The sequence below is a fragment of the Lontra canadensis genome, unplaced genomic scaffold (genome assembly GCF_010015895.1).
Source record: "Lontra canadensis isolate GAN:19392208 unplaced genomic scaffold, GSC_riverotter_1.0 scaffold156, whole genome shotgun sequence".
NCBI lineage: Eukaryota > Metazoa > Chordata > Mammalia > Carnivora > Mustelidae > Lontra > Lontra canadensis.
Window position 1 is genome coordinate 1,942,888 of NW_022631150.1, and position 18,109 is coordinate 1,960,996.

The following is an 18,109-nucleotide window of genomic DNA, read 5'->3' on the forward strand; positions in this document are numbered from 1 at the left end:
TAAGGAAACTATCGAATTGAAAATGCAATATTCCTTTGTGGGTTAAAAAGTAGTGGAGGAGAGGGGTGCCTGGGTGTCTCAGTGGGTTAAGCCTCTGCCTTTGACTCAGGTCATGATATCAGAGTCCTGGGATGGCGCCCCGCATCGGGCTCTCTGCTCAGCAGGGAGCCTGCTTCCCTCTCTCTCTGCCTGCTTCTCTACTTGTGATCTCTGTCTGTCAAATAAATAAAATCTTAAAAAAAAAAAAAAAAAGTAATGGAGGAGAAAAGGCAGGGTGGGGATAGACACGAGGGGCAGGAACAACAGCAAGAACAGAGCTGATAACCAGGTAAATTATCAGAAACCACACAGAAGAAATGAGCCGGGTAGCAAAGCCACACTGCTGCGCATGCTATGTCATTATGAGTGTTTGGGGCTGCGAGTAGTGGAAAACCCAGAAGTCTATGTTTCTTATTTCTCTCTCTCTCAAGTAGCAAGAAGTCCACAGATAGGGCATGTGGGTGGCTCCGTGGGTTAAGCCTCTGCCTTCAGCTCAGGTCATGATCTCAGGGTCCTGGGATCAAGTCCTACATCGGGCTCTCTGCTCAGCGGGGAGCCTGCTTCTCCCTCTCTCTCTGCCTGCCTCTCTGCCTACTTGTGATCTCTCTCTCTCTCTCTGTGTCAAATAAAAAAAATCTTTAAAAAAAAAAAAAGAAGAAATCCACGTATAGTTGTGGACTTCTCCACAGCTCCACAGCTCTTTGACATCGGGATTCACATCTGATCGGAAGCCTGTTCCTCATGGTCACAAGATAGTTGCCGGATGGCCACTCCTAACTGGAAGGTGACTGGGAAGAAAAGGACTGGAAAAGAAGGCGAGCCAAGCAATCAGCTCTCTAGCACAGCAAGAAAACCATGGGCTGTTACAAGAGGGATAGAGTCTGGCAAACTGGGTGGGTGCCGAGTCCATTCAAACGGAACCTAAGTTCACTGGCTGTCCTAGAGGCTGAAGAATCTAGGGAATATGTAAATCTCCACACGACATTTGTATATGGGCCAAGAGGGACAAAATATATATTCCAACCCTATGTGTGTGTTTCATCTGTATTACCCAAGGTACTCTCCCTACGGAACTGTTCCCCCCCACCAAAAAACCAAAAACAAAACAAAACAAAAAAAAACACAAAAAACCCCCCACAAACCTCAAACTTATGAAGCAGAAAGGAGAAAACATGAATTTGATTTGCTACAAAAAAATAACCAAGTTCAAAAAGCACATTTATTTACAAAAGTTCAGAGTATAAATGGAAACAGCAGCAAAGAAAATAAAAACCATAGCCATTCATATTTGTGTAAAAGTAGGCAAAACTTATCAATAAGATTCTTTTAAGTATTTCTACTTCCAACAATCAAAATCAATTTCTAAGAATAATTTTTGATCACCTTGGGAAGGATTTTTAGGAGACTCAATCTGTATGATGCAAACTTTAACCTTTTATTTACTTCTCAGAGCATGAGCACAACCAGGAGGAGTGGCAGGCAGAGGGAGAAGCAAGCTCCCCACTGAGCAAGGAGCCCGATGCAAGACTCAGTTCCAGGACCCGGGGATCATGACCTGAACCGAAGGCAGATGCTTGACTGACTGAGCCACCCAGGCATCCCCAAACTTTAACAATTCTAATGAAAAAATACTTTGTATTCTTTGAAAATCTCTAAGTCCCTCCAGACCAAGTAAACCAGATCACTACCAATTTTTAAAAAGACTCAAAAACTCTTAAATTAGGAAGTCATAATTGTTTTAATAAATTATTTTTAAGGGGCACCTGGATGGCTCAGTTGGGATCCGGCTTCTCCCTCTCCCTCTGCCTGCTGCTCTGCCTATTTGTGCTCTGTCAAATAAATAAAATCTTTTAAAAAATTTGTTTTAAAACATCCAAATATGTTATCATTGGCTGAGTACTACAATATATTGTTTCTTAATCCATGAGCATGATTTCTGTTACCCTCTAGTGAGACCCTACTGCTCTCCAATGAGACACCTTAAGTCATTTACTACTTGGCTCTTAGGACGATCTTATGTATTCGCGTAGAATACGAATGTACACGCAAAGAGAAATCCATACACCTATTGCCAGTGGCCAGTTAACTGCTGGATCTTCCAAGAACAGAGACAAATGTTCTTAAGAGTCAACCCTCTTCAGAGCCTTGCTCGACTATAGCCCAGTGCACACGTTTCGTTCAACTTCATTGACGGATGAGATCCTCGCCTGTGAGGGAAGGACTAGCTGGCATACTTCCGCAATCTTTCCTTGCCGGTGTCGACTGAGCTCTTACTGTTCACGCCTTGGTCACCATCTCTTGCGTTGGTCCACTCTTCCTTTAGTTCACTCTCCTGACTGTGAGACGTGGCACCCAAACAGAAGACAAGCAAAAGGTTCACCCAGAAAGTATTGTCACATAGAAGAGTGTTAACAACCAAATGACCGCTTGAGGTTTAATTCAACCAACAATCGACAGGGATCTGGAACTGGGCTGTGAGTCCAGCACTGTGTCCCCAGCCAAGGACACAGAGCGCGACTAGGTTCCCCCCCAACTACAGCTTGAGTCCCCATGTGTCCTGCCCTAAGCTTGGTGCCTTAAAATACACAAAAAGAGATGATTCTTTCTCTGAGGTGCTTGGAGGTGGCTGGCAATAAAATGCTGAAGAGTGGGGCGCCTGGGTGGCTCAGTGGGTTAAAGCCTCTGCCTTCGGCTCAGGTCATGATCCCAGGGTCCTGGGATCGAGCCCCGCATTGGGCTCTCTGCTTGGCCAGGAGCCTGCTTCCCTTCCTCTCTCTCCACCTGTCTCTCTGCCTACTTGTGATCTCTGTCTGTCAAATAAATAAAATTAAAAAAAAAAAAAATGCTGAAGAGTGAGCAGTGAGACAACCCCGTAATTAATCCCTCATTCACCCACCGTCACTGGAAGTGTGTCCCACACAAGTGACTCGCATATGTGACTGAAGGTTTTCAGACACCCTAAAATGTTAATAAACCAAGCTCCAGTGTCTGCTGTGCCAGTTAGATGAAGGGTTACACCTAGATTACTTTGGCACTCTGAGGATTATTTCCTCAGGGAGAGACAGGTAATACTAACTTAGTTTTAGTTCTATTTATTTTTAGGATGGTGCTGTGAGGATCAAATGAGGTGAGCAAAAAAGTACTCCCAAGTTAGACATTTCTACACAAATGCTAAACATTAATTTTTAGGAACACTTGTGCTTTATGATTGTAGTAATTCTAAAGTACACTATACTTTTTTGCCTTCTTAGAGTTAAGAATTTCCAGAGTTGACATGATTAATGTTAGAGATGGCACACGCACACCGAGTAACTCAGAGACTGAGTGGGGCCGTTTCTCCCGCTCCGATCCATGCCGGGAGCCAAGAAACGTGGTCACTGAAGAGAACTACGATCCTAGCTACTTTTTAAAAAGCACTGTTAACATTCTATTTAACTAAATAACCCAGTCTTTATAGTTAAGAGAAATACTGGGAGTATCCATGTAACTCCAGTGAGGGAATCTGTCACCATTCTCTGGTCTCTTTGAGTTTCAGACACCTTGTCCCAACTGCAGACAGCGACATCAAGTTAGCACCTGTCAGGAGAAACCTTGACAGACTCACACACAAGTATTTTTCAAATCAAGTGTTTTATTTCAAAAAACTTCATAGTAAGCCAAAAAGCTAAAAAGAACGTGTGAAAGGGAACAGAAACCACAGAAACAGACGCGGTACCAGCCAACAACCGCATGGCCCATTCTGTGCAAGTACTTCAAGAGAACCTGAAGGTGAAGATGTATCATGAACGACACACTTAAGAAAAATTAAAACACTAACTTTACGTTATTATAGCTCACTCTTGAAGTTTCTGGACTAGAAAACGGAGAAGATTCCCAAGACCTATTTTCTTTCTCAAAGGAATCATCTTCTTGGAATGCAAACTTCTGCTTAAGTGCATGGGATATTAAAGACACTGCATCCCAATGTGAATCTTGTCTTTTCCTCTTATGAATGGGTCTACCTCCAGGTGACCTATTAAAAAAAAAAAGTTTTTTAATTAAAGCCTTGTGTAATGTAGCTCCTTAATGACAAATACACCAGAAATATAAGCATAATACATTACAACCTAATGATTCTTCAAGATAAAAAATTTTCACCAAAGAACAAAGAATCTGGAAGGCACAATGAATTGGGAATCAGAAATCTAAGAAACCATGGTTTCTTCTGGTGGGTGGGACTCCACCACAATCTTGTTGGGACCTGAGATTATCAAATATCTCACTGTGCTAAAGATCTTTATTTTTAATTTTCTCATTTTCCAATGGAAAATTTAAAGAATTATTTAAGAACTTTCTAAGGGGACTAACTGAATTCATGAAGAGAAAGCTATTGGGCCAATCATTCATTCAGTCTTCACTCAATGCCTACTACTACACCAGATTCCATTTTATAATTTGAGAGTACAGCCATATCCTACCCCCATGGAATATTCTAGTGACAGGAAATCATCAACAAACAAGTGAGATCACTGCAGACAGCAATGCATGCTATGAATAAAATTAAGTAGGTAATGTGACAGTGACTGGGACAATAGCACCTTAGGTGAGATGACCAGGAAAAACTTCTTTAAGGAAATGGCGTCCTCTCTATAAATGACCCCAAGTCAGCGTTAGTGTAAACATGCAGTGGAGGCATATGTGAGAAAAAAGAAAAACAGTTACTGCTGGAGCGCAGAGAGTGACATGAGAAATAGGTCATGAGGTCAGAGACAGAAAGAAGGGCTGGACCCTCAGGATACTGAGAGGCCACAGCAAGGTATCTGGATTATATTCTAAGCATGACGGAAAACCATCAAAGGGTTTCAAGCAGGGAATGGCCAGATTGAACTTCAAGTTTTATTTTTTTTGTTTTTAAAGATTTTATTTTTTAGTAATCTCTACACTCAGCATGGGGATTGAATTTATAACCCCAAGATTAAGAGTCGCATACTCCAACTGAGCCAGCCAAATGGCCCTGGACTTCAATTTTTAAGGATCACCCTGATTACTCTATGGAGAAAAGGAAGGAGGCAAGAACGCAGAGAGGCCAATTAGGAGGCTATTGCAGAAGTCCAAGTTAGAGATGGTGTCTTAGATTGGGGGTGGCAGTTAGATCATGAGGGTACACACTTTTTTTTTTTTTTTAATTTTTAATTTTTATTTATTTGACAGAGAGAGAGATCACAAGTAGGCAGAGAGGCAGGCAGAGAGAGGAGAAAGCAGGCTCCCTGCTGGGCAGAGAGCCAGATGTGGGGCTCGATCCCAGGACCCTGGGATCATGACCCGAGCTGAAGGCAGAGGCTTAACCCACTGAGCCACCCAGGTGCCCAAGGGTACACACTTTTGAACTGTATGCTGATAGAAAGGAAATGGGAAGGAAAGGAAAAGGATGATTCTAGATGTCTGGACTGAACAGACACCTAGGTGATGAACAACTGGGTGATGGTGTTGCCATTTACTGAGATGCAAAAACTTGGGACAGAACAGGTTTTCAAGGTGGAGAAAGTGGACAGGTAGGAAGGAAGAGTTCTGTTTTGAACACGTGAAGCCTGATACACCTCTGGGACAAGCAAATGATGTCAGGCAGGCATTTCATCAAGTAGGCATCGAATACAGAGGAGAAAATCAGGGATAGAAAAATAAATGTGAATGTCATTAGCATATCAATGGTATACACAGCCACAGGACTCCATGAGATCACCAAAGGAAACAATGTGGATATAGAAAGAAGGGGACTGAGGTCTGAGCCTTGCACATGCCAACATAGACACCAGGCCAAGAAGCAAGATTAAGCAAAGGAATAAGGCATGGCCAGTGAAGTAAGAGGAAAACCATGTGTGATTTCCCTGAAGCCAAAGGAAGAAAGTGTTCCAAGGAGGAGGGAACCACAGACTATATCAAATACTGCCAAGATATCAGGTAAGAGGAACACTAAGAACTGACCATTGTATTTAGCAAGAGAGTCACTGGTGACCTTGATAAACAGCAGTTGTCAGTGGAGTGATGGGGACAGAGACCATATGACAGAGGGTAGAAGGCGGCAGTGAGAAAAGCAAAAAAACTATTGACAACAAGAATTTATACCAGAAAGAGGAGCACAGAAACAAATAATACCAAGGATATATGTGTTTTGAAGATGGGAAACAGTCAAGTATGAGGAGAATAAAGTAAAGAAGAAAACTTTGATGATACAGAAGACAGAAGGGATAATTTTAAGTAAAATCCTTGAGAGGATGAGAGAGAAGGGGAACCAGTGACCCAAGGGAAAGCCTGGATGTGAACAATGATACTTTATTCACAGTAACAAGATAGAAGGCAGAGAACATGAATAATGACTTTGTAAATGTAAAGAAGGGGGAAGTCTCATCTGATTATGGAGTAATGTATAATGCAAGGTTAGCTGTAGAAAAATGAGATACTGGGGGTGGAGGGTAGAGTCTATTGGCCTCCTTGCTGTGTCTCCAGTGATGGTAGTAGTCAGAACACAGTCTGACACTGACTGGGCCCAGTCGGCCCTCTTGCTGGAACAAGTGTGCCCATCTAGCCACAACATTTTTCTCTGTACCAGGTGCTTCACAAATGATCAAATCATAACCTCATTAAAATAATGAAAAGATGTAGCTTTCCTAACACTATTATATAGAAAATGTATTTATTTTCTCACAAAAAACCTCAATGAGGGATTTCCAAATGAACATGGCAGATCTCTGTGAAATCCTACTAAAATGACAGTAAAGAAATGAAAAGGACACAATACCCACAAAGACAAAGAAATTATGAGAGAGTGCATAAGAACCACAACAAAACATTGAAAGCTGGAAAGCTAATGAAAGCAAAGATAATGGGGGGTGAGCTGCCTTCCTGAAAACAGGGACTGAGGAGAAGTCTACACACTGAATGAAAGGTAAACTCAAGACTGAGTCCACAAGTGCCCAGCATAAGAAATTCAAAAAGGAACTCTTCAGGGCATGGCATCATGAAATTTCCAAATACCAGGACTAAAGAGAAGATCTTAAAAGTTTCAAGAATAAAGAAAAGGCTGCATACATGGTACCAGGAATGAGAATGACATCAGCTTCTCAGTAGGAACACTGGAAGCTAGAAATCGATGGAACGACATCTTCAAAATTCTGCAGAAAAATGATTTTCTGCCACTGTATACCCAGCCAAACTATCAATGAACTGTAAGAATAAAATAGTAACATTTTCAGATATGCAAAGTCTTAAAATAGTCTCCCTTTTTATAGATCCTTTCTCAGGAAGGTATGGGAAGATAGGACACCCCAGAAATGGGTAAGGCAACACAAGTGAAAGGGTACAGAATGCCCGTGATGATGGCCAAGGAAATTCTTAACATGGCAACAACACAGCAGGCTTGCAGGAACCAGAGATTGGAGCAGGACAGAGGGCTCCTACCAGGAAATTTATTTTAAAAAGAAAAAGAGAAAGAAACTCCAAGAGACATTAACTGCAATAGAAAATAAAATTATTCAACTAACAAAACGTAACTATAGCAAAGGAAATGGCTTACCTGTGACTGTTTACTGTTATAAAGATGTAAATTCTGAATACTGATTTAAGTAAAGCCTAAGGATTTAATTACATTGGGAAGATGGAACAAGAGGAGTATTTGTGTACATGTTAGAGGATAGGATGGCTGGGAGAACATACTCTTGAGTTTTAACAAAGGGAAGTAAATACAGTTAAAGTATCAAGAAATAGCAAAGGAAGTATGTTGTTTAAAAAATACAGATAAGACACTAGAAGGAAGAGTAAAAAAACTGGAAAAGGATTTTTTCTGGGAGAGGTGTTTGGAGTAAAGAGGAATAAGAGAGAAGACTTGTCTGTGTGTACTTTAATAAATACAATAAGTCACTAAAACATTAACAGAACTTGGTTCATTTCTCAAGTTATGGCAACATACCGTTCAATAGCACGAAGTTTAACCTTATTCATGTCCTTTAGTACATCCAACATGTTTGGAACATCTTTATTTTCCTGGTTTTTTGAATGACTGGAATTGGTCTTACTGTCAGCCGGATGCTGTTTTTTCATTTCATTTGCAGAATTATCTGAGTCACACATATTATTAGATCCTGACTGTGTGAGAGGAGAACAGGTTGGCTGTGGAGAAAAAAGCTGAGGGGGCAGTGGAGGAGGAAGAGGAGGAGGAGGAGGGAAAAGCATTGAACTTGAAAATGGATCTGGCTGGGCACTCAGTTCAGCAGTCCCTGGTGATGGTCTTCGTCCCAAACCACGAGGCTCATCATTCAAGTCAAAGAAGCCTAAAAACAAAGTAGTCTTTTGAAAAATCATGCAAAATTCTCTCTAACATACCACATAACTAATTAGAACCAAAGCAGGAACAATTTCTGTAATGTTACTGAAATAATGATAGGGTGGCCAGGAAAAAGAAGAAATCCCATCTGCTTAGTAATTTTGATAAGAGTCAAACCAAAAAATAAATTTATTTTTAAACCAATTAGGATTGTCTGTGTAGGCCTTTAAAGGGAGGAAGGGTGAGAATGCATTTTAAGAAGAAAACTATAAAGTGCTTTCTCAGTAATTAACATACAATCTGAATTTCATCATCTATTTTTAAAAAAGCTAAAATATAATTAACAATTTATAGTTAGAAACACTCAGACTGGTACATTATCTTTATGATGACACTGTAGAAACAATTTTCTAGGCAAAAGCCTAGGATGGGTACAGAGTACTTAACTTTCACAACAAACTTGCTCCCTAAAGACTGTGTTCTTAACATGACTGGTTTAAAAAATGTATGTGTGTATCTCACTTTAATTGCTATTATATAATATTTATATATTATAAATATACAACACTATATGAACATTTCATGTTATATATGAATTATACATGTGTGTATATATTACATGTATGTTCTTTAAAGCAAGTCACATCTCTAAACATGGAGAAAAGAATCATCTGAAATACACTATTCAACGTGAATTTGGTGGAAGGATAGCAGCAATAACTTCAAGCTACAAATACATGCTCTTCTTTCAAATTAATATGTCCTTCCTCATAAATTTCAATGCTTTTCTGAAGAGGTAGAAAAGCTTCCTTAGGAAACAGGCTTTTTAATTCAAAAGCCCAATCTTCAGCGGTATAGCTGGAACCGATACCAGCCTCCTCACTGCAAACGTGCCTTAACTTACTCTAAATAAACACCACGCCTAGTAATTGCACACCCCCAAATCCTAGATTTACCGAACGTCACTCATAGGCAGTGCTCGCATCAGACACTGTCATTGGGCAGCGCGGACAGAAACTGCTAGCCCCGCCCCATCGGACTGAAACAAACCCCACGTGACTCACCAACAAGCCTACTGGCTTTCAGTTCCCTCCTTCCCACGATGGCAGCGATCTGGGTGCGAAGAAAAGTCAGCTCCTCTTCAAGGGCAGCTATCTTTTTAAATGCAGCTTCGCCTACAGTCCCATCACTTTTCATTCGTTTATTCTGTCTGAGAACAGGTGAAAATGGATTTCAAACTGGTTGAAAAGAATAGAAAAATTCCATTTTCTCCTCTTCTTCATGTTTCCATATACTATTTCTGTGCATAGAAGGGAAAAGTACACAATGACAAATAGAGGGAGGGAGAGAGAATGAGAAATGGAAGGAAACTTTCCTGGAGCAATAAATTCTTTCAGTCAAAGAGGAATAAAGAAAAAAAAAAATTAGGGAAGTTCTCTTTATCCCTTGATTGTCTCTAGACTGGCTGAGGACAAGGACAACTTCTTATGTAACTCTATTCTCAATATCTGGAACACAACGGTTATATTACCGAAAGTGGTAAGTGAATGAAGGAACAAATCTTGCTCTTAGACTGTAAAACAAAAATAATTATCCTGTAACTGTTCTACTTATTAGGTTTAAACACAGTACAGATTGATTTATTTAGAAATAATGTTGATTTACTTAGAAATTCTACATATTCTGAATATAAGGTACTGAAGGGCCTAATTTAATATTCAGTATTATGTTAGGGGTAAGTTTGTGGTATTCTGTTTTAAAATAGATAAACCAGTTTGATACATAATAAATTTAGCCAGAATATTTGAATAATTGACCCTTATTGTGCTAACAGCCTATATCTGAACATATTAACAAATGAGTTAGTACTCCGCAACAGTAACACATCCTAATTTTGAAGTATTTTTAACATCATTGCCTGGTACACAGTAAATACTAAATACCTTTTGGTTAAATATATAAAATAAATAAATATATATAGTATCTAGTGTAGGAAACAGATTTCTCCTAAAAATGGACACACTGATTCTGACATTCTTTTAATATTATTCTTTCCTAGTCATGCATTAAGAGAAATGGGAAAAATGAGAAACACCCAGTCATCCTTATTAGGAAGACACAGGGCAGTAAAGACGGTAAAGACAGACAAAAGGCTCAATTAGTATGATCAAACTTCAACACATGCAAGAACTCAGATTATAGCCCATACCCATTTTTCAAAGTATATCAAATTACCGAAATCTGAGATAACTCGCTTCTTCATCATTTGCCACACACAGAGTATCAGCAAAAGATGGAACTACAGGTCCACAGTTACCAGAGTCTACAGAATTCAATAGTGGGATCAACTAAAGGAAAAAAAAGCGGAAAAAAAAAAATAAAAGTCAGAGCTCTGCAGGGGTCTGGGGCGGGGGTGGGGGGTAGGACACATGCATGCCCATGGAAATTACATAAATTAAAAATACAAGAGTGAAAAGGAAAAAGAATATTCAATACCAAACATGCATCTGTTAGCAAGAAACAATACTGAGGAAAATGTTATTCTAAAGTCTAAACATGTAGCAATATCTCTACCCTGGTTAATATCATCTATCATGAAACACAAACTAGAAGAATAAAATAAGCTATTCAGGTGTTGCTTTGTACCTTCCCAACTCTGAACGTAATTACTCAAAGAAGTAAAAACAAAAACATACAACAAATGACTTGTTTCCACTATTAAGCTAAAGGTTTTTGGCTTACAAGAAACCTTTCTTCTTTTGTTCTACTCTGACTCTAGTACCGAGGTTATTTTAGACATAGTACTTAAAACAATGCCTATTGACAGACTTACCTCAAAATTAGGCCTGGGACAAGGTTCTAGAGGAAGAATTTTCCCAATAATACGAACAATACTCCGAGCTGATCCATAGTCTTTATTTTCTCTAATCTGCAAAACCTATTTATACAGTGTTTGAAAAGTACTCTGTTAAAGCATGTTTATATCTTTGAAGAAAAGCAGATGTAAACGCATTAACACTTATTTAAAAAAAATACATAATGGTGTACTCAAAGTATTTTCTTCAAAGAATTAAACTTTATTCATATTTGTCTTAAAAAAAAAAAAAGGATGGGAGTTAACCTATATAATATTCCAGGAAGAACGGTCTTTCTGATAATGGCAAAATACCTTTGGGAATTTTATTCAGAAAAACTGCCTCCCCTCTTCCCAGCTAAACATATCTTCTGGCCCAATCAAAAATCAACAATTTTGAGTTTCTCAAGCATGAGGCAGTACAGAGAAAATTCATGTAATTCCCTTTAAAGGTGAGCTCCTTTTTAGAGGTATAAATAAATCCTCTTTAGGGGAACAAATGTAGATAATTTTAAAAATTCTTTACTTACAATGCAATATATCAGCTAGAAGTCAGTTCTTAAAAAGATGACAGAAATGAAATGTGCTACTGTAATTCAACTACCACCTATCTGTTGCCTTGGGCTTTCCAGACTGTATAAACTACTCCCACAGGAAGCTCCCCCAAAACAGGACATAACATTTCTGCTCTTGGCAGAGATTTCAACACAAAGAAAGCACTTTCTCTTTTTAAAAACCATTAAAACTTGGACTTTTCGTTTTTCCTTAGATCCTATAACAAGGACAAAGTTTATTACAAGTAGCAGATATAGGTAGCATCCTAACAGCATCTTCTTGGAAATATCCAATAAGCAGATGGATATACAGTTCTGGAACTCGGGAAAAAACATCTGGGATTTAGATGGATTTGGGAATCATCAGCAGAAAGAATACATGATAAGTAAAAATCGAAGCCATTTGACTAGTTGAGAAGAACTGGGGCTAGAGAGGAAGACCTGGAAGCCATTGGCACACTGGATGCCATCCCTCTGCTTTTAAGTAGTAAGGGTTCTGAATGTATCCGATCATATCCAAACACTTGAGTCTAAGATTAAATACTGATGCCACCAATTCCACCAGCTCAGTCTACATAAAGTCCTCCATGAATTCTGTATTCATTCTCCACTCAACCGTAAAGGTCCTCTGCCACTTGGCCCTGTTTATCCAACTGAATTACCTACTCACTCTTCATTAACAAGGACACAAGCTCTTTTGAGTTAAGCCATTTTCCTCATTGTCTCAAAGACAAGCCAATATTATCCTAACTGCCAAGCACTCACCCATGTGCCCAGAGGGCCCGGCTCTATCTCAAGCCCTGGAACCAGCTTTTTGCACATCTCTTCTAATGCCAGATTCACATTCCTCTACACATTTGATTCTCTCTGCTCTCAGGAGCTTCCTAGGCTCTGAATTCCGAACTAGTTCCAAGGAGTACCATACAATAGGACACCTAACTACATATAACTTCATTTCATTTGCAGTTTTCTCTTTGCTTCATTAGATTGTAAAGTCTTCGCAGGCAAAGACATGTTTGTGTTGGTTTTCAATCCTACAGGGTGGTAGTTCTTAACCATAGGTATACTAGAATCACCTTGGAAGGTGGGTTCCAAGAGAAATAAAACACAAACCACATTTGTAAAATAAATTTTCTAGTAGCTATATCTGAAAAGGTAGAAAGAGACAGGTGAGATTAATTTTCTTAGTATATTTTATTTAACTCAATATGTATATATTATCATTTCAACATGTAATCAATATTTTTTAAATAATGGCATTATTTTATATTCTTTTCATACCAAGTCTTCCAAATCCATTGCATATTTCACACCTATCAGAGATCTCAATTCAGACATTTCAAGTGCTTGAAGAGGACATCTGGCCAGTGGCTACCATATTGACTAACACAGCCTGGAGTATACTGATCCTGGACCTAGTAACACTAGAATCTCTGCCAGCCTGAGCAATTATATATAAAGTGTTCTATAGGCCACTCACACGCACTCTTCCTAAGAACCACAGGCTGGAGGTTTTGCTACAGTGAGGGCTACTCACTGTACATAAATAGCCACCCAACTCTTGGTTAACTCAGATGGTACCTTCATGTCTTACTCTGCAAGTTCCATCCTGACAAACTCCTGTTCTCGCTCATCTCTTCATTGCCACTGACCATCTTCACCATTCTGATGTTTTCTTCTCTTTTTCCTACTCCTGATCCAGCACCCTCATGCTGACTTTCCTACCAACCAGAGAATTTTAATTGTTTCAGTGATATGCTTACTACCAATCATGAACTACCCCAACAACGCTTAGCCGGAGAAAAGAAATCACAGAAGAGCAATATTCAGAAAGATTACAAATCCAAGCTGACTTCAGCTGAGTATTCTGCACAGGTATTCTGCAACCCCTTCAGAACATGTCTTGTTCTCTACCATGTTGCCCAAAGCAATCCCTAGTCTCTGCAATCTACAATGTCACCATTTCTGTCAGTAGCCTTGACTTTGCTCTTAACTGAGAAAACTGAGAACTCAATTTTTTCCCACTCGACTGTCCGTCTTTTTTCCAAGGCTTATATACTTATATTCCTTATCCAACTACCTTCTCAAGGGCACTGCTCAATCACTCACTATTTCATTTGAATCTTAAAATTTTTCCTGGCTGTGAGGTTCTTCCTCAATGCTTGCAAACATTAAGTTATCTCTAACATCAATTTGATGGTCGCTCTTGATCTCTTCACAAACTTTTCAAAAGAAGGTGCTGATGTCACCTTCCTTCTTCAGTCATTCTTCAAAATACAAAGCAGCTACCACTCTCCACCTACAGAAACCCTTAAAGGCATCAATAATCTAATGATGAGCAAATTTTTTACTCAAGCTGCCATTATCTTTGATCCCACTATTTCTGAAATTCAAAATGCATCAATAACATCCAACAACATCTTCCATTCTGTCAAAGTCCATGAATTCAAATATCAAAAGAATGCAGATAACCTTAAATCTGAATCTCTTTTTCCTACATTCTAGAACCACTTATCTATCTGCAAGATCTTTGTATTTATATAATCCAACAGCACATCTGGCTCACCTTATCTCCCTACTCAAACTAGTTCCTCATACTGAATTGCCCATTTATAATATTTATAACATAATAATTGCCTATTTGTAATTTATAACCAGTCTTTCAACTTTTGTTTAAAATCTTTAAAGTATCCTGGACTATTACTCTCTTCTAATTCACAACAAATAGCAACACTTTGCCCATTCTGTAAACCCAATTATTCTTTCTTATATTCAATCTTGTATTATAGTCTGTATATGTTTCTTATTCCTCATATTTTATTTTAAACATCATGAATACAAGAACCATGTATTGCTACTCTGTTATCACCTGCAGAACAAAGCATATTGTCTTAGATGTAGTAATGCTCCCTAAGTAGAGAAAATTGGATTTGCTTATAATTCTCAGATCTAAGTCATCCTCTCTCAAGATTTATGCTGAATTTGTTGAACTATATCTTGCCTTATATATCCAAATACCAAAATTAAATTACCTTAAATAAAACCACTAGCTAAAAATATATTTTATCTATGAAAGCAAAAATATATTTTGCTGCATTTGCAACTTTTGCTGGCATTTGACCTACCCAGTAAATAGGTTCCTAATAATCTTATCCTTTTTTAAGTAAACTCTACCTCCAACGTGGGGCTCAGACTCACAATCCGGAGATCAAGAACCGCATACTCTACCAACTGAGCCAGCCGGTGCCCCTAATCTTATACCCCTTTTAACTCAAACTACCAAAGGTATACTATTGCAAACTCACCTTCGTTACACCTGAAAAGAAGCAACAATTTTGCCTTAAATGTTTACAAATAGATCATTTTCAAAATAAGACCCAACAACAAATACAACAGTGTCATTCAAATCCATTAAAAGATATTTACCTGGTCTATGGGAACACCAAAATATTCCAGCATTTCTCTTAAGATATTCAATATGAGTGACATTGATGAGACAAATACATACGCGAATTCAAGGAAACATTATCAGTTTCTTGATACCTTCAGGAAAAATAATTTAGAAAATATTACTCTCAACAAAAAGAACCAAGAAACAAACAAAAAGAAGAATGCCACAAAACTGTATTAAGTAACCTGGAGGAATCCTTTCGTTTCACATTACACCATCAGCTAATTCTTTTGGCCAGCAGTATTTTGAAGGAGAAGGTTAAAGAGAAAGAGAGGAATGGAGAAGTGGGGATGAGCTCGTAAAGGAAACTTCAATCTATCAGTTAAATTTCCATTAAAAGTTCATAGGATGTTTAAGCCTTCATTAATAAATATCAACCAACAATGGATTGGACACCTGGCAGGAAAGGCTTTAGGAGCTGCGACAGCGAAGTCTCCGCTGTCCGGGAAGCTCTGAGCTGAGCTCAGGCGACCCTTGAAAGAAAGCAGGCAGAGTGCCGACTCCAAGCTTTCCTAAATGAACAGCGACTCTCTCTCACAAACGAATCCGGGTACCACCCATCCTGCTCATTTTAAGCTAAGGAATATGAACCCCAGATATACGACTTATTCACCCAGTAACAGGGCGAGCCTAGCACCCCGTCGTGTCACTCGCTTTGGCCGCAAGCCTCCGCAGAGGCTCTCCAACCCAGCTTGGTCGCCTTGCTCACCCTCCTCCCAAGTCGAACCTCCGAGCAACCACCGGAACATCAAGCCGCCCCGAATACGCAGTCTGCGAAGCTCGTGGTGCACCGGTTCTGGTACAGAAGCGCTCGGACAACGACCCAAGTCGGCCCGCGCGGCACAGTTTGCAGGCCACAGACAGTAACGACGCCCCCCACCGACCCAGGACTGGGCACTGGAATCCCCTCGCTCAGCTCTGTTCCCTCCTGCGTTTCCCACCCACCCTGCGGCTTGCCCCCAGGACTGGCGCCACTTCCGCCTTCCTGGACTAAAATCAAACTCCGCGGGCCAAACTCGTGCCGGATCTCATTGGACTAGGCTAAAGACCGCTGCTTGGGATTGGCTGCGGAATGACGTCAGGTGAGTTACGGTTATTTGACCAGGCTGCTGGGATTTTTCCTGCCGCTTCTTCTAGGGGGCGGACCTTCCGCGAGTCGACCAATAGAAGCCTATAGACAACTGGTGGGCGGGGCGGGAGCGCGAAGAGAAGGTGACGCACGTGCAAAACGTGTCTTCATGTTCCTCCCGGTTAACCGACTGGTGTCTACAGCCGGGCGTTTTGGAGCCATTATGGGTTTTGGGCCCTGCCCGCGAGCCAGAGTTCGTGCCAGTTCGTAGAGAAAGTGTGTCGTCCCCTTCACCCAGACCCTAAACGGGGCCGCTCTCCCAAGTACTTTTGCCGTGGAGTCGCTATTTATTGTTTGACCATTTCATTCAGCGAACTTTACGTTTATGGGACTCGCAGAAGCTAAACACAGTGCTCGAGGGGTATGTAGCTTTGCTGTACTTAGAACGTTCACTAAATAAACGCCGCTGGTTATCTAGGCTACCAGATACCGGCTGGACGTTAACCTGGCCTAGCTGATAATACTTAAGTGAGGACTAAGTCGTATCAGATGATACCCAGTTTTTTAAAAATTTCTGATCTGGGATTACTGGCTTCCTTTTTTTTCCTATTTCAGGTAAGGATGCACTGCTTACCGACTTATATTTTAAAAAGCTGGGGGAGAGGGTATTTTTAAACGAATTTCTCTATGACCCACATTTATTCAATACTGAAAGTCTGTTAATGTGCCAGGCACTATTCAAGTATGGGGAACACAATAACGAGCAATACCAGTTACGTTTCTTGCCCTACTGGAGATTACATTCTAGTGAAGATTTTTTATTTCATTTATCACCCACATACATTCTTGCTCCTCCTATCGCCAAACTAGAATGTAAACACAAGAATAGGTTCTTTGTTTTGACCCACACGGTTTCTGTAGTGCTTTAGAAGAGTGCCTAGTATATGGAGGGCGGGGGGGTCTGGCTGTCAGTGGCATATGCAACTCTTCATCTCATGAGGTCGTGCTCCTCCTTGGGCGTTGAGCTAACTTAAAAAAAAATAAACATTTAGCATGCCTAGTATATACAATGGGCAGTCAGTACTTGTTGAATAAAATAACTGGATATGGAATCAGAGAGAACTGACAACAGAAATGACTTGTAATTAAGTAATTGGCAGACCATCCCAACAGTCCAAACTAGAAATCATGAAAGTAGGGGCAGAAGAGGGCTGTTGGACAAGGTACAAGTAGAAGGCAAACAGATCAGCAACCCTACACAGAATCAGCAAGTCACAATTTTCTCAAGTTCCTTGTCTTTTCCTTTTGTGGATCTTGTAACCTCCTCTCTTTCCACAGCACCCAACAGGGCCAGATAACGTTACCAAGCAGCAAAACTGCCTTCACCCTTCACTATTAAGAGAGGTTCACTTCCAGCTGATTCAGGTAGCAAGCTGGGCCCAGGTCAAATACTACACCCTCCATGAATGCTTTGCTGACAACTTAATCCTAACATTTCAGAGATCTTTCCTTCATTTTGTGTTTACTAAGCATTCATACATACTCCTTCTTGATAACCTTTAGTAAGATCTGACATTAATATTTCCCACTTGCTCACATTTACATGAAATTATTTCCTTGGCCATTTAGAATGATGCAAGATTCAGGAAAGGTTAACTTTACAGTTACGTTTTCTGTTGCTTTTGAGTAGTGTTCAGAAATATGGTGGCTTGCTTTGTAGGATTTTCCTGGTTGTGTTCCCCTCCCCCAGTTTAACCTAGACCCTCTCCACTTGTCTCTATCCTAGTCAATGATTCCACTTTCTATACTTTCTCCTCACTATGGGGGTCTGGTAAAGGGGAGCTTT

The 18,109-nt window shown here is 40.0% G+C and overlaps 1 protein-coding gene across 1 annotated transcript; it reads right to left on the bottom strand.

Annotated features, from left to right (window-relative positions):
* Positions 1–2,890: 2,890 nt before the first annotated feature.
* MTFR2 (mitochondrial fission regulator 2) lies at positions 2,891–15,978 on the bottom strand. Its single transcript, XM_032844815.1, has 7 exons — positions 15,904–15,978; positions 15,170–15,286; positions 11,169–11,273; positions 10,571–10,683; positions 9,400–9,545; positions 7,982–8,342; positions 2,891–4,051 (listed from the first exon to the last, which is right to left on the bottom strand). The coding sequence occupies exons 2-7, from the start codon at positions 15,230–15,232 to the stop codon at positions 3,844–3,846; spliced, it is 996 nt and encodes a 331-aa protein (XP_032700706.1). The 5' UTR covers positions 15,233–15,286; positions 15,904–15,978; the 3' UTR covers positions 2,891–3,843.
* Between the last annotated feature and the right edge of the window lie 2,131 nt (positions 15,979–18,109).